Source organism: Molothrus aeneus, chromosome 3, assembly GCF_037042795.1.
Source record: "Molothrus aeneus isolate 106 chromosome 3, BPBGC_Maene_1.0, whole genome shotgun sequence".
NCBI classification, from domain to species: domain Eukaryota; kingdom Metazoa; phylum Chordata; class Aves; order Passeriformes; family Icteridae; genus Molothrus; species Molothrus aeneus.
The window spans coordinates 106,294,661-106,311,809 of record NC_089648.1 but is presented as its reverse complement, the minus strand read 5'-3'; the positions used below and the strand labels follow the sequence as shown (position 1 = coordinate 106,311,809).

Here is a 17,149-nt window from a genome sequence, read left to right as displayed (position 1 = left end):
GAAATAGATATATACAAGCTTACAGATTATGGAAGCAGTAATAAAGATGGGATGAGGCTTAAATACCAAAAGCTTTTCAGGTGAGATAATAACCTAAATGTCTAAATGTCTGATAGCCTTAATGTCCAGTGTATTCTCACAGAGAATAAGTACCAAAAGCTATAATCCTGCAGTTTAATTTCAATAGCTGAATAGGTTTTGGGGTACAATTTTTTCAGCACTGCAAGTATGATTCAGGGATGAATGAATCATTTACATCTCCCTCTCTCCCTCCCTCCCTCCCCCCCCCCCCCCAACAATGACTTATATAACTCAAATTATTTTTTCTGAAGGTAATATCCCAAAACTAAGTGAGCATAGGTGCAAAAGAAAACTACCTAGTGACATGCAGTGTGTTTTTATCAACCAAATAAAGCAAATCTCAAAGGCTCACGGTAAATGCCAATGTTATATGTTTTATTTTTAATCAAGTAATTCTTTTCAACCTCACAATATCCATGAATGACAGGAAAAAAAGACATTAGGCATGAAATGAGGATATAAAATACATGATATGTAGAAAGGCAATCAGTGCTTTAGTCCCTCAAGACAGTAAACAGGTGAAATGACTTTCAAAACTTCAACTCAAGGTTTTTTTCTTACAACATAAAATTCAAGTGATTCTTCTTTTATTTCACCCTGTAAACAACATACAAGTCAAAATGGACAATGAGGTAATCTATACTACAGAAGATAATTTAAAAACACTAGATAAGACACAGTATTAAAGACATATAGAAATCAGTGTTCACTTTGGTCTCTAGTATGGTTATTGTTATTATTATCACAAGCAACACATACTAGTTAAAGCCAGTCTGGTGATGTTTGTCAGACAGTTGTTGCTTAACTTAGTAATCCAAGAGGTAGTCAAAACCATTGTCCTTTGTAAAGATATTCATACATTTGGTTCAATGACAATGGTAGCAAATACCTTGCTACTTTTCAACATTCTCAGAAAAATACTGCCACAGCTGCTGATACACAGCCCTGGTTTATACAAAAAAAAAAGGAAGTGTGTGTTCATAGATCAACCTCTTGTTATCAGTCAACAGTTGTAACAGGGGTAACACAACCACTGGATCTTAAAGAGGCTGTTGATAAAACTAAGCAAAATAAGATCGACGCATTTAACAAGGCTCTGCTTGTTTCTAAAACAATACTCAAATCTCATTAAGACTTCTAGGAAATTAAAATCAGTGCATCTGCACATGTACACATCTTCCCAATTACTTTTATATCTAGCACAGGGGAATACATATATATTTTTATGATAAACATTTCTTACAGATAAATTAATTAAATTAAAGACTCCATGCGATTTCCCATGTTCTTTTATAATTCTTCTTACAAAGAATGGTACAAGATCTATAAGCACTTTTTTTTAATGGGGTTCTATTAACAAAACTAAGTTAGCAGGAACCAAGCAGGAACTCCAGGATAACACTGGTGCAGAATAAAATGGCTGAAAAAGAAGGCCTACAACAGGAAGAGGTAGGATCTGAATGTGGTATTTGGCACTCCCTGAAAGCTGGCTAAAGGCAAGATATTGCAAATGGTATTACAATGCCAGATCTACCATCAACTGCAGCAAAAAGTTATTTGGCTCTTCCTCCAAATACAAGTCTTCCTCATGGCCTATTTTTTGTAGCGTGTAATTAAATATTGTGACCTCTCCTTGGGGAAGAGCAAAAAATATCTCAAAATGTCCCTTACAATTAAATCACATTGAGCATTTTGGGATGGGGGAAGGGGAGGGAGATTCTTGCTTCAGGTTTAACCTTATCTCCACTATTGTTAGGAGAAAAATACATCTGTCTGAGCAGATATTGAACTACTTCTCCTCAAACGAGTTTTATTGTGGAGTGCTCTGGCAAGGACAGGCTGGTGAATAGGGGGAAATCTAGCCTGAGCGAATGCTGCCGAATATTAATTTTGTCCTTAGGCATGAAGGAAGAATCCCAAACTCAGTCTGTGCCTCCTCCTTTAAAAGGTTCTTTGCTTATTTGGAGCAGCCAATTGAAAGAGTGTAACTAGATTTTTTTTCCCTACTGCAGCCCAGTGCTAAGTAGTTACCTGCTGCAGCTTATGCTGCGATATGTTTAACTTAGGCATGTACGTTTTTGTCTCTTCTGGAGCTGTATTTATTCCCGTGAACAGTGCCCATAATCCTTTGGACAGAAAAATAAAAACTTTCAAAGAAATGTTTGGAAAGGTCTCATAATTTCAAATGGATGCTTCATCTTAAACAAGTATTTACCATAACGTCTGCAGTGGTGAACTAACAGTCACATATTCAGTACAGATAAAAAGTATGTACCATAGATCAACAGCCACCTTTAAGGCCACAGCAGCACAAAGGTGTGTTCATGCAGTAGATATGAGGTAGCCTTTTGCTGTAAACAGAATAATAATTTTATTGTCACCTATGTAAACAAAGTGGGCTTGATGCTTTTGTGTTTTTGTTCTTCCCCCTCCACCCCAATCCCCCATCCCTCCCCTCCTAGAAAAGCCAAGCACCAGTAACTCCAACTGGAAGTCAGTGGGAGCTGTGGTTGCCCAGCATCTCTGAAAACTCAGACCCTGTGGATATAAAGACACAAATGCTCACATAAGCAACCAGTACATAATACCACTTCATTATTTCACAGGAACTTATAATACAAAACGCTGAGATCTGATTATCAGAAACGTAGGTCTATGTCAACTCAGAGGTAGTTACTAACATCAGTACATAATACTTATATAGAGATAAAAAGGTCTAAGACTATTTGGTTTGTTCTGAGTAAGCAGGTCTGTAGACTATTCTGTAAAGAAAAAATATTACGTGGTATATTCCCTGAGCAAAGTTCTTTGTCCTGAGTATGTTATGTAACAGTGATAACATTCTAATATATAAAAATAAAACCTTAAGCTTTCAACAATAAGATAGGGTTTGGTATGTGCTCTTAGCAGTTCAGTCTGACTTTGGTGCACACAGTGATTTCAAACAGCACCTACAAAAATCCACATGTTGAAAACATTTCTTTATCTCAGCTCTGAACTTCTTACATATAAACAGGGAATGACCAGTTTTCAAATCCACAGTTGCCTATTTCTATAAGGAACTTTGGTTTAAATTTTCAAAGTGACCTAAGTTTTGCATCTTTGCTGTTTAACCTGGTTTTTACACCGACTAGAAGGTTAAGCAATGCCACTTTGATTTGTCTACATAATTTAAATAAGTTTACTATCCTTACGTAAGGCAAGGACGTTCTCTATAGATATATCACATTCAATATCGTCAAAGGTAAGCTTTGCATTAGCATTACTGAGAACTTCAGTACAAACCTTGAGATTCTTGCAAACACTGGCAAGGAATTCACACAAAATAATTCTCTCAGAATTGTGCCCTTCACTGAGGAGTTTGATGACTACCTGTTCACTGAAGCAGCAGCAGCAGCACCAGTAAAAGTCTCATCTGGCAGGACAAGTGGGAAGGGGAAGGGCCACGCAGTGAGCCAGCTGCATACCTGTTGTAACCATCGGCTGCAGAGGAGTTACCAGGGTAAGACTTTGGCTCGCTGTAGCCTTTCATGCAGGCTGTTTCTTTAGTTTGATTATCCGAGCTTAAACCTACCCGACACTTTCAAGCTTTAACAGCCTGTGTTTATTGCCAATGTTAAGGATTATACAGGTTTCTCTAATTAACTTACATCCACAATGGGATTTGTCAGAGTACGTTATCTTACGTATGACTTGGTAATTCAAAAGTTACAAATGGAAAGCGACTTGAAGTTTTGATAGGCTCCAACTCTATTAACCCTGAGCAAGGCCTGCAGCCCAGGGAGTCTCACTCTGAGGCCACCAATCTTCCTCCTCTTTCACACAGAAGTGTGTGGTCCTAGGGCACTCTGGACCAAGGCTGGTCAGCTGCAGCCCCCAGTTCACAAGAAGCAGCTGATGCCCAGGGCTTCTGGCAAATCTGCAGGTCCCTCCACTCAGGCTGGTCTGCACCCATGCTGTATCCTCATCTAGGGAGGTCAGCTGAGCAACCCCAAGTGCCCATCAACCTTTAGTCTCTATTCAGCCCAGGATCTCCTTAGCTTTGCATTTTGTTTTCTTGAAAACTCAAACAGACAACAACAACAATAAAAATCCCTAGGGAGTTCTCTCCATGGTATTTCAACAGGAAATAAGGGGGAAGACCCTTCAAATTGAGGGACACTACTTGGGACCAAGAGAAATTGCTGCTGCTGCGGCTACTACTGCCACCAAGGTACCCTAAATGTTCACAGTATACAAATGGCTAACCAGGATGGCATCCTGACACCACTCAAAAGGGTCCGTTTGGTAACAACTTACACATTCTCCCCTACACAACAGACATCTAAATTACAGTTACAATCATATTAATTTAACAAAACGTTTTGAGAAACCATCACAGAAACTACACATTCATTGTCTTTTCTGGAGCTTTAAACTCCTCACCAACAAAGGGTGGTGGCAATGAGAGTCATATTGAGTCATGAAACTGTCCTGCACTGGCATGGGGAGGGGAGGGTTTTGATATTTTGTGGAGATGAAAAAGGAACTAATTCAAATTGATGGTACGGGGGATGTCTTAGTATCTTTAGTACCATATGGCAGCTTTAAAATATGAAAGTATCCTTTGGTTTACAAGACACATAACAGTCTTGATCTCAGTTCTTTGTGTGGTTTATCAGGTTTGGTTTGTTTCTGAGTGAAATTTCAGAAAATTGGGTTTTCTTGTTTGCTTTCTGAAGACGTTTAGAAACTGGTTCTAGGAATGAGTTCAGGAACATTGGGTGGGTACTGTGACTTTTGCTTCACAGTAATGCCTGGTGGGATCTGGAGAATGGTCTGATGGAAAAATATATATTTATAGATATGTACACATACATACACACACATGCACACTCACACATACACACAGAAAGTAAAACATAATGCACCCTGCTCAAATGTATTTTGTTTGGAGTGATTTGTCTATCAAAGAAAAAAAAAACCAAAAAACAACAAAACATTCACAGTTCCTCAACAGTAGTTAAAATTCCAGGTCAGCTACTGATAATGAATTATTTCCCCTGTACTTGCATGAGGTAGACATCCCAAGAGGGTAAAGAAAACGGAACATTATGAAAAATGCATTAAGTTTTTTTCCTTTTCTGAACAGAAGGCCCCTTTCTGTTTGGTTCTTCAGGCGACGCAGACAACTTACTCGACGACACTTCCTGTGGTGACCTGCCCGAGCGCTCCGACATCTCCGGCCTGCCTTCCTGAGAGTACGATGGAGACGAGAAGCCGTGCGTTCCTCCCCCTTCTCTCAGGAAGGCAGAAGTGGAAGGCTGCGGTTCGGCTTCGTGTCTTCCCTGAGAACTGGTGGGCTGCTGCGAGACAGTTTTATGGGGGCAGTTAGCCACCATGTGCATGATGCTCTGACAGTAATGGCACTTCTTTGGCTGCGGAGGTAGACTACATTCTTTAGCGTGGTGGTCGAGGCCACCGCAGTTGTAGCATCTAAAACCAAACAGAGACAGAGATGGAGTTACGCAAGGCAGCGTCCAGCGGGAAGGTTTCTTGCGGGCTCGGGCCCGGCCCCACTAGAGGGCACCAGATCTCCAGCCATGGCCGCCCCGCCGTCCCTGCGAGCCCCGGCACCCGCGTCCCGCTGTCCCGCGCCGAGCGGGGATGCTCCCGGAACCAGGGCCCGAGGGACGCGGTGCTGGCAGCCGGGGAAAGGCGAGCCCGAGGAGGGGCGCGGTGCCCGCCCCGAGCCAGGACCGGCTCTGTCCCAGATCCCGGCACTGTCCCAGGGCCCGGCACTGTCCCAGGGCCCGGCTCTGTCCCAGGGCCCGGCTCTGTCCCAGAGCCCGGCACTGTCCCAGATCCCGGCACTGTCCCAGGGCCCGGCACTGTCCCAGGGCCCGGCTCTGTCCCAGGGCCCGGCACTGTCCCAGGGCCCGGCTCTGTCCCAGGGCCCGGCACTGTCCCAGATCCCGGCACTGTCCCAGGGCCCGGCACTGTCCCAGAGCCCGGCACTGTCCCAGGGCCCGGCACTGTCCCAGGGCCCGGCTCTGTCGCAGGACCAGTTCTGTCCCAGGGCCCGGCTCTGTCCCAGGACCGGTTCTGTCCCAGGGCCCGGCTCTGTCCCAGGGCCCGGCACTGTCCCAGGGCCCGGCACTGTCCCAGATCCCGGCATTGTCCCAGGGCCCAGCACTGTCCCAGGGCCCGGCTCTGTCCCAGGGCCCGGCACTGTCCCAGATCCCGGCATTGTCCCAGGGCCCAGCACTGTCCCAGGGCCCGGCTCTGTCCCAGGACCGGCTCTGTCCCAGGGTCTGGCACTGTCCCAGGGCCCAGCACTGTCCCAGGGCCCGGCTCTGTCCCAGGACCGGTTCTGTCCCAGATCCTGGCATTATCCCAGGACTGGCTCTGTCCCCAGATCCCGGCATTGTCCCAGGGCCCAGCACTGTCCCCTAGGGCCCGGCTCTGTCCCAGGACCGGTTCTGTCCCAGGGCTCGGTTCTGCCCCACGGCCCGGGCACGACAGGCCAAGGCTCCGGGCCAGTGGGGACACAGGGTCTGTAATGGCACTTAGGGGTTCGATTCAAAATAACCTCAGTAAAGGCCCGGCAATAGTCATGAATCTGTGTTTGCGTGTTTCCTCTCAAAACTCCCAGCCCATGTACACGTGGCTGTGGCCGCGGTGCCACTTTCCGTGGGATGCGCTGCCGGGAGCCGAGGGGTGCAGAGAGGCCCCTCCAGCCACACAGACACAGCTTCTCCCACACTTCTCAGAAATGGCTAAAGCCCACAAAACCTCTTCTATTTAACCTTGTTAGCCAGGGGAGTCCTGAAGAACTCTCCAGCAATTCCTTACTGAATCCTTTGTAACACACACCAGGAACACCAGTTATTGGATTACATTATTCTAACATACGATACAAAGAAATAATTACACGCCTTTGGCACGGTGACCTTATGTCCACCACTGATTTTTCAACTTTGGCTGCTTTTGTATGGTTTCTGTTTCTTTGTTTTATAAAACTTGCACTGAATGCATAGACATTTCATTTCTAATAATCAAACCTTACTGGAAAAAACTAAACCTGGTTTTGTGGGTTTTTTTTTGCTTTCCTTTAACCACCGACCAATTAAAAACAATTATTTCACAAATACTTAGTCTGTAGAGTCAACTTAAGGATTAAAAAAAAGACTGTAACTATAACTGTGAAGAAAATACTGCAACGTGCTCTGGATCAAGCCCACATAAAGATACGTTACATTTTCAGATTCCTGAAAAGTAACAAAGCACCATTTGACTATTTCACCTAGGATTTAGTAGACCCTACTAGTTTATACAATATCAAGAAGTTTGATCCAAGCAAAGCTTTTGTGTAACTGAAGTCTCACCTACGGAATTTGCTTTACCTTGCAAAGAAATGCTATTGATAAAACCTGCATAATTAAAAAAAAAAGACTGCAAATATGAATATTTGTAATTCCACTCCAAGAAACAATCCCTGGCACCTCCCACTTCACATCTCTTCATCACTAGTAGCAAGATACCAATCATATCTTCATTTCCACAGACAAACAAAAATCCAGCACAAGTTGCTCATGGCACGCTGCAAGCCATCATGTCCTACAAGACTGGCCAATAATTTTAAAAAGTTAAATAATGAACAGACCTTCACTGTCCTTTCAGAAATCATTGCGATTTATTGTTGCATCTTCCCTAAAAATGAGTAAGAAGAAACCAAGCCCAGTACAATGAACTCTGCACTTCTACAACAACTGCAGTAATGTATTTTAGGTTCCATTTTGATGTCACCACTGCACTGAAGTTTGATGTGGTTTTTCAGTTGAATTTGAAGACTGTGCTTACACTACTCTGTCTGCATATACAACAGACTAACCCATGAAGACAAACACAGTCTAACAAAGCTTCCCTTGAATCACAAAGAAAATAACATGTACCAGCCCCATTATCACTTAGTATTGATTTCCCTAGCACAGGAAGGGAAATGACATACTAAGTACATTGTAAAATCCAAACATCCTGATCTAAGACCAAAACATCAAGCTTTTTTCTCCTATGGTTAAAAAAATAATTTTCAAGTTATTGAACATTATCCCTCTGACTACTTTTTGCCAAATCATTGCAGGTATTTTCAAATTAGTGACCCTCACTTGGCAGTATGTTCAGCATTCAGTCTTCCTAACTGGCATTCAGCTGTTTCCACCACAAGCTTTCCTAACACCTTCTGAAAAAAGTAGTAAGGAAATAAGCTTTGCAATTAGAGAAATGAAACAACAGCAGGTAAAAATTTTTGAGTGTTTTACTTTCTCCCCTTCCAATAAATACATCTAAGGATTCACAGATGTGGTACTGATTGTAATTAGGTTATATTAGAGAATGATGTTTGTTATTACCTTTGTCATTGGTTTCTAGCAGTGTACTTGTTCCTGGGATAAATGCATTATAGCACAGTATAGCATAGGAGTGTGTAGACATTCTGGAAATTGTGTTTTTTGTCTTAATTCAGGATATGGAACTTTATGGCTGTGAATGCACCAGCACATTTCTTTTCTCCCTTAATACCACAACTATTTAGAACAGTTAAAAAAAAAAAAAAAAGAAAAAAGTTTGAAAATAGGGTAAAGGGCCTCAGTAGCAGGATAGGCAGTAGCCATGGACAAATCAATTTAATCAGTCACTGTGGCATGCTCTGTGTTATCCAATTCAGTGGACCATTTCACCTCACCAGTTGGCAAAGAACCTGCTGTCAGGACCCCTGCTTCCATTCAAGCAGCCTCTCTCACCCTTTGCATATATACTCAATCAATACATCCTATTTGCAAAATATTGTAATTCCTTGCATCTATTTAAATTTTCACTGAAATGTCATTGTAAAAGAAAAACTCTGTCACAAGCAGTTGTGATTAAACTCTGATTTGGTTTTTTGGGGATGTTTTTTGTTACCAACCAATTCAAGCATCTGGGTAAAGTGTCACATTAAAGTATTTATGTGCCAGCCAGGGTGTGCCTAGACTTACAGAGGAGAGTGATATTTATTCAGTTCTTTTAACTATTTATTCATTCCTCGTCAATCACTCTTGCCAGGAGAACAGATCACACCTTACTCTGAAACGCCTTCCCTTTCCAAGGGATTTATCCCAAAATGGAGGTGGTCAGCCACCTCAGAGCCCACAAATGACAGCATGGCACCATCCCCAGGCATTAAGGTATGTCATTAACCCTTTCATCCTCAGCACTTCAGCCCTTTGCTCCTCTCTGCTGCCTGTACTTATGTTACAACGTCACGAAAGCCGAGAGCACGATGCGCACATGGGAGCTCACACATTCACATCTCCACCTACACACATACACAGAACAATACACAAGCTGATCCTGCCATGAAAACTGACCAATTCTCATTCCACTCTGCTCTCAGAAACTCCAGATTAGTGCAACCATAGCAAGTACCTCTTCTCTTCTGAAGCACCACGGAAAGAATGTATGTTAGCTTAAACACAAGTTTATATGTAAATTCTACCGTGAGGTGAATAAAACACAAAAAGCCCTTAAATGTGCAATTATAATAGAATCTTACAAAGAACAAAAGTAAGAAGGATTTGTTAAAATAGGATTGTCTTTCTCACAGTAGGCTTCCATGATTTGCTAGCTAGCTTCAGGCTCAAAAATATAAAGAGATGGCAATTATCTTAACGGGAAATCCTTTCTTCTCTACAGCACTGACAGGAAGGTGAATCAGGGTGATTTTTTTATATAAAAAAGATGAATATCTTAATAGAGGAACACCTTGAGGAACTTGTCTAGCATTATATTTCAATACTCTCAAAAAAGCTGAAACAATAATACCCACTAATGAAGAAAGAAGAGAGCATATAGCAAGGTTAAGAAAACCTCCTAAATTCTCCTTCACTATGGATTTGTGATTGCATAAAACTATACATATTAAAGGAAACATGAAGAAGCAGAAGTGTACAGATTCCAACATAAAATATGCTGAATTAATTGCACAAAGCTGATGACTGAAATTGATTAGAAATACTCAATTTCACAACCAAATAATATCATCTAGTCTTTAGCCTTTTTTTCTTGTTCCAGCAATCAGATACTCCTACTCAGGAAGCACACCCCAGCCCTAAACTTTTTAAAACAACAATACCCTTGCCTTGCAAATACATTTTCCATAGTAACAACTCAGATGGGTTAAGCAGGACTAGTTAAACACAACTACTTGCTTCTTTGAGCTGTTTTATAATATAATTTAGATGATAATCCAATCAATACATATGACAAGTAGAGAAAAAATATGTGTAACCCCAGACTGTTATCTGTTGAGAGAAAAAACTGTAAAATTACCCTAGTGACTGACTTGGGGGAGGGGAGGCAGGGAATAAGGGGTTAACATCTAACAGGGATAGGAAAGGGAGGGAAGGGGGTACACTCAGAGGAAGACTAAAATAATTCACCAGGATATACCCCACACCAATTCCTCTTTTGTTATTCCTTTCTGAATGCTATCAGACCACAAAAAATGCTTCTTGGCTAACAATACTCCATCTTGCAACATTAATGCCTTGAAAACGGCAGCGTGTGCACGTGAGATGCTGTTACAATACACTGAATGCAACTGTGCAGTTAAAGCACAAAGGAAATGTTTAAAATCGTACCTAAATGTGCTGTCCTTTTCTGCCATTACTTTCACAACATACCTAAAGAAAGGCAGATGCAACAGGCAGCAGATCACTTCAATTATTCTATTTTGTAAATGGCTGTAAAGGGAAGTTAAACTATCCATGATCTAACAGAGAAATGGGTCTTAGACATAACTAAGAGTTCCTCTGTTTAAGGCTACAGTGACTTGTCATGAAAATAAGGCCATGAAATACTGCAAAGGGATGATTCTCACTATCTGGATGTGACACTTAAAAAAGCTCAGGGTGCTTGCTCAGATACCACCTGGGACAAGTGAGAGAGACCTCCCACACCTCAGCAGGTGTTGGAGGATCCTCAGAAAGGATCTTCCCGACTATTGAGCATCTGCTAATTTCAAATTGTCTGTGCTGCAGCTTGAAAAGCCAGGTTGGATGGGACTCTAAACAACCTAGTTTAGGTCTAGTGGAAGGTGTCCCTGCCCGTGGCAGGGGAGGTTGGAACTAGATGGCTTTAAGGCTCCTTTCTACCCAAAGCATTTTGGTGAGCTAACAAGACACACAGAAGATGAGTGGAATGTACACTCTGCTCGTGCCCTCTGACAGGGAAATGGATGGGATGTTTCTGCTCACACGTGCATTGCTGGGGTTTACACCACTGGTTATCAACCTTTAATTCTTAAACTGTAGCTGAATGCAGGAGAGAATACAGCCAAGTTTGAAAACACTCTAAATGGCTATTAGAATTAAAAGTAGTGAATACTGAAATACTACTGAAATAATAATTAAGGTCAAGTGAAATTATCTTGTTAAATAAACTAGAGAAAGGAATATTTACAATCTTCATCAGAGCATTTATGGCTTGTCCATCAAGCAGGCTTACAACGAGGAAGAAAACCTCACTAGCACCCTCATCTATCAATCCATGGGAAAAAAAATCAGTTTAATTTTGAAACTGTAAGTATTTTTAATCAAGAATGTTGTTAAACAGCGTATTGTCAATGCAGAAAATGGCACACTGGTGCCACATTTAGATTTGTGTTGGTCCTGTGAGTATTTGCTACCCTGAACTTCTCGTTCATGCAAAACACTGTGCAGAGGCAACATGCTGGGAAAGTTAATTGCAGGCTGGCGTTCTTCAGTGAAATTCAGTTAGAAAATTTCCTGTGCTTTACTAGCTTTTTGAGATATTTAACAGGAATATAAAAAAAAGATGACCTCTTAAAGAAAAAAAAAAAAGATTAAATACAATAAAAATTCTCACCCATCTATTATTTGTCCTGTGAATCCTACAACTCATGATAATGTACCAGAGATCCAAGACTTTCCATTTTGTGAGTAAAACAAGGTCCCTCCTTTTTTTTTAAGCTTGCCTTCTTTTATTTTACAGATAGCCCCATCACGCTGACACAAACCCGCACTGTCTGCGAGGCTTCCAATAACACAGGGTGGAATATTGATGATGTTTACTCTTGTTACAAATAAATAAATAAAAATGCTCTGTTGTAAACTCATCAGATCGACTAGTTTTCTGTGGTTAGTTCTAAATCAATCTATTTTCCCCAGTGTATCACAGAAGTATTATCAATAGGTTACGGTCTTTTGTTGCTCGGGTTTCCCCTCCCCCTTCCCCCCAACAAAGAAGCTGACAAACAACGTGGGGCATTTGCCTGATAAATCAGGCCTGTCAGGATACAATTTAGCTTAAGTTCACGAGGAAATAAAATTGTTTAAAATCTGCTAATACAATTTTACTGGAAGGTGATGGGGTTTGTTTCGGTTTTTTTTACAGCCAAGAGCAACAATGGAACAGAAAGGTGGTTCAAAAAGCACAAAATGCAGCTTTTTCTCCACAAAAATGGAAAAGGACTGCAGAGACAGCAGATCTTAAAAAATAACTTCAACAATGTCGTTTCCATTCTTCCTTTCCACCAAACCTTATCTCTACTATCCACTCAGCTCCCTTTACAGGCATGGAGGAAAATTATTTTTCACACAATCACACAAAAATCCTTAAGAAATTCATCCTCATGGAGGAATGATTTGGATGCATTTTCATTTATTACAACAAAAGGGTTTTCTTTATATTAAGAGCTAAAAACTCCTGAAATAACAATTTGCAAAAGTGAAGCTTTGTTTCTAAATAACATGAAAGATGGTTTTGCTCCTATAGCATCAATATAGCATGGAAAGAATGTGTGTATTTTAATGGCTTTAATCCATCCAGATAAAGCAGATAAAAAATCAGCGATGGTTTAAGGAAGTTATGTTTTAAACAGTCATATATCACACATTTCAAACATGAAATGATTTCAAGTAAGTCTACTACTGCAAATCTTTTTGCACTATGAAACCACACACACAAATACTCTCAACCACAAATTTCCCTTGTAAGCTTTAATTTCTGTGGGAATAATAAAAGAACCCAGTTTTTCAACAAGAACAGCTCTGTATGCAGTAATTTTTTTTAAAGTACACATTTTGCACAGTTGCTGGTGGTGGTGGCAAGGCTGCCTGGGCTCTGCTCTGGGCACTGCTGCTGTGTGCACCCACGTCTGCAGCGCTCTGCCAGAGCCAGCTGGGCTGGCCAGGGCTGAGCAGACCTCGCTGCCTGTGCCTGAAAGCACTGCTGAGGGCCCCTGTTTACAGAAGCCTGCCTCGGTAACACTAGAAGCCTTTCACAGAGGTGCCTTGAGCCTCCTGGCCATGTGGATAAGGATGCATGCTGCATAAAACCGGCTCAACTCTTTCTGGGTCAGTGAGGTGCTGGTCATGAGCTAAGAGGCATGCCTGACCTTATCTGCCTCTCAGCAGAGCTGGTTCCAGGGTTTCCACATCCACTGATCAGTTAATCCACAGATGAGATAAAAAGGCAGTAGGTAACTGGGAATCGGTTGTTAAAAATTGCATTTTCAATTTTGTTCCTTATTTCATCACTAACATTAGCAGCAAATACAACAAATACAGCAAATGCACGTGACGCCAACTCACAACAGCAGGAAACAGCAAATGGCATCCTGGCAGTAGGGTGGAGCACTGAAGCAAGCCACAGTAGAGAAAGAGGAAGAAAAAGGTTGTTCTGGAAGTTCATAACCTATTCTTCCTCCCCAAATACCAGCTGTGAGTGGTATGACTTTAGGTACCTTCTATAAATCAGTTTCATGCACAAAGTTTCAGAAATACCTGATGACAGAAGTATGGACTGACTTAGATGCTGGCCTTGAAATGGATTCTCCTATTACATACACTGAGTTAGATGGCTTGCATGAATACAGGCTTCATGAGTGTTAAGGATTGCAGGATTTAACCAGCAGCTCACATTTTCATTTCATTCTTCAGAAGCAAAGGGATGGTTACTGTCTCTATGACACACTCTCTATGAGGAGACCATGCCAGCTATCTCTGTAGGGGTTCTTTCCAGAGCTAATGGCACTGATTAAGTCATGTCACATGAATCACATGGAGGGCTTCCCATCCCAAATGTGGAACAAAAGGGCATCAAACATGGTGCTTAGTTTTGAAATGGCACCTGTAAGTTCACACATTCAATACCCACAAGAACAATTAAAGAATTCAGATGCTCTATAGCCACACTTTAATGGTAAGGAAAATCTGCATCACTCTGATTGCACTGACTGAGAAAGGAAGCAGTCACCTTATTCACTTTTCTCAACTTGCATCATAAGATGTCTAAAATGGACTAGCTTCATATATTGACATTATTACTAAATGGCTGGGCTGAGCATTTTCTGTAACATATTTTTAAGAGGCTTTCAGTATCTTGAAGAAAAAAAATATTTTGTAACTTTCACATTAAAATGCGGAAGCAACAGTAAAGCGTGAAAAGAGGATTTTGGCTGCAACAGGATTAAGCCTTATATGTTAAGGCTTTTAATTCCCACCTGAGGCAGGTATTCTTGTTGTCCCACACTGCCTGATCCCTGAGCATTAAAAGAGAAATAATGCCATTTTCTACTATTCTGCCCTATATCACCACCAGATTAATCCTCATCGTTAATTCTCACTATTAATTGTGTACATAAGAATATAAAGCAATTTATGCATATAAAAATTATTGTTAATTCAGAATTTGGTGTATCCTTTTTCCTTGTTTGGCCTCAGAATGGCAAATCTCATGTGCATGTTTAATACTTATATCTCTGAATTTTGTTAATTCTGTGTACAGTTAAAAATAATGGAACAAAAATAGTTTCCCTATATGTTGTAAACACTTTATCCTCTTGGCTGGGATTATTTAGATTAAGTGATATCACTGCAGTAAAATTATAACAATGAAGTTAATAAAAGTTTTCTTAAATATTGCTAGTTCCCAGCAACAGAACATCTTAATGGTCTTAGTTCTGATGTCAGTCACAAGGGCATAGATCCAGAGCAATTTTTATGACTTCACCGAACTTATTTTCGGGTCTCTTTAATAATGTAACACAGAAAATTTCCCACTGTGTACAAATTCTGAAAAGTCACACAGCAGCAGCCAAAGCTGGTTGCAGAGGTCAGGCTGGTACAAGCTGTGAGGCCAGGGAACAATGTAGGCTGAAGCTCCTTCATTCCACCTGTAAATTTGTGTTTGCTGGTTGATGTAACATTTGAAAGCAGAACACAGCATAAATCACAAAGAAAACCAAAGAATTGTGGCAAGAGTAGAGGAATGATGTGTCTTCTGCCCATTTTTGCTCAGCCTTTCAGCCTAAGAAAGAATGAATTATCTCAAAATTAAGGACGTTTATAGGCCAGGGCCAGCTTTTCTGGCAGAACGGATGAACTCTGAATTAGGAGATTGGATAAAATAGGAGCCCTATACTTAAATAAAATGTTTGAAAGCAAAGAACAATTCAGATAAGAGCACCTCAGTTGTGATCATGGCAGGGGAAGAACAGATTACAAGCTGGACATTGAGTAAAGCTGCCACAGGAAAACACAGTGGATATGTTCACTGAACACAGCACAACCAACTTCCTGTAGTTTTGATCAGAAATTCACACCCAAGCTGCAACTCCAACTATGAAAGCCCTGAATTTACAATTTTGAAAGCAGTCACAAACCAGAGGAATGATTAATGTCAGCATCCTGTCTGTGTTTTAATAATTCATTTATACTCTGAAACAGCCCTCCAGTTATCCAGTAGCACTCACTGTGCAAGGCAGGAACAATGTACATTAAGAGTGGAAGTGCACAGAGGCAGAAAGGGCAACATATTTTAATGCAAGCCCAAAAGTTGTTAGTGATAAATCAAGACCACTGGTAGGGGTGGAGGAAGGCATGTGTGTCTCTGCAGTCACTCAGTGAAGTGTGCAAAGGCCACAGGAAAGAATTGGGGAACGGTTACAAGGGGATTGCTTACAAGTTCTTCCAATTTGGAAGGAAAATCTTGACTTCCAGTAAAATAGAGGATTACTGAGTTATGCTGGTAGCCTGTCTGCTCTCCTCAGATCCCAGGCTCTGGGGCACGTTAGAATACACAGGAAGGTGACTGTGACATACTGCAGGGGCTAGGAATGGAACATATAACATGTCAAATCCATAGGACTTCATTAGCCCTGACTGAAACTCAGCTTCTTCCTGCTTTAATGATTATTTACCATACTGCCACAAGGTTATGGAGACAATTCTTACTATTCATTGAGCTGTTAATTATTCTAGTGACAGATCTACTGCAGGAAAAATTGAGAGTATCCTTCTGCCACAAGACCTTAAAATATCACAGCTGAGACAGGCGATTTGAACTCACAGCAAACCGAATTTATCATTTTTTTCATTCTGGATAAACACTCAGCGCTTGAGGAAGGAGGGAGCTCACTGGCAGGCAGTGTGAGGGAGCACAGCTTCTCAGCACCAGGCTGGAGCAGTGGCAGTGTCCTCCAGTGGCAGGGTCCTTGCCCACAGCTGCTCCTGAGGAGGGGCACATGGGTGCCACAATCCTTAGTGAGTGCAATAACAAATGTTCTGGCTGTGGGTGTTGGATATCTGAATCACTGCACCAATGAAAAAACCAAACCACCAATCTCAGGAGCTGCTTTGTAGCTGAACTCTTCACCCTCTGCACCCTATGGAATCCCAGAGCCTCCATCACTGCCTGTCCTTGTCAGGTACAGTCTCCCCCACATCTTGTGCTGCTTCCATCACTGTGTGTAATGCCCCAGTCTTGCAACTGGTCACTGACCCTCGTTCCACAAAGAGTGAAGATGAGAAACCTGGGTGTCTCACCTTCAACCTACTAATCCTCCTTGAAAGGCTGAACAACCATCTGAAGATTACAGCAACCTGCTGATGGTGGGAAGATTTGCATCCAAACTTGTCTTTCACACTGGGGAAGGTATGTGGTGAACTGGGGGACCTTTTGAGTAGGTTAGAAGTGTTCTCACTGGCTTGGGCCATACAAGTGAAGAGGAGAACTCAGAAGCCAACCT

The 17,149-nt window shown here is 41.7% G+C and overlaps 1 protein-coding gene across 1 annotated transcript in view; it reads right to left on the bottom strand.

Moving 5' to 3' along the window:
• Positions 1 to 434: 434 nt before the first annotated feature.
• Positions 435 to 17,149, bottom strand: part of LIN28B (lin-28 homolog B) — a 93,394-nt gene continuing 76,679 nt past the window's right edge. The window contains exon 4 of the mRNA XM_066547540.1: positions 435 to 5,556. Within this exon, the coding sequence (XP_066403637.1) occupies positions 5,187 to 5,556 (370 nt within the window). The 3' untranslated portion in view covers positions 435 to 5,186. The remainder of the gene's footprint in view (positions 5,557 to 17,149) is intronic.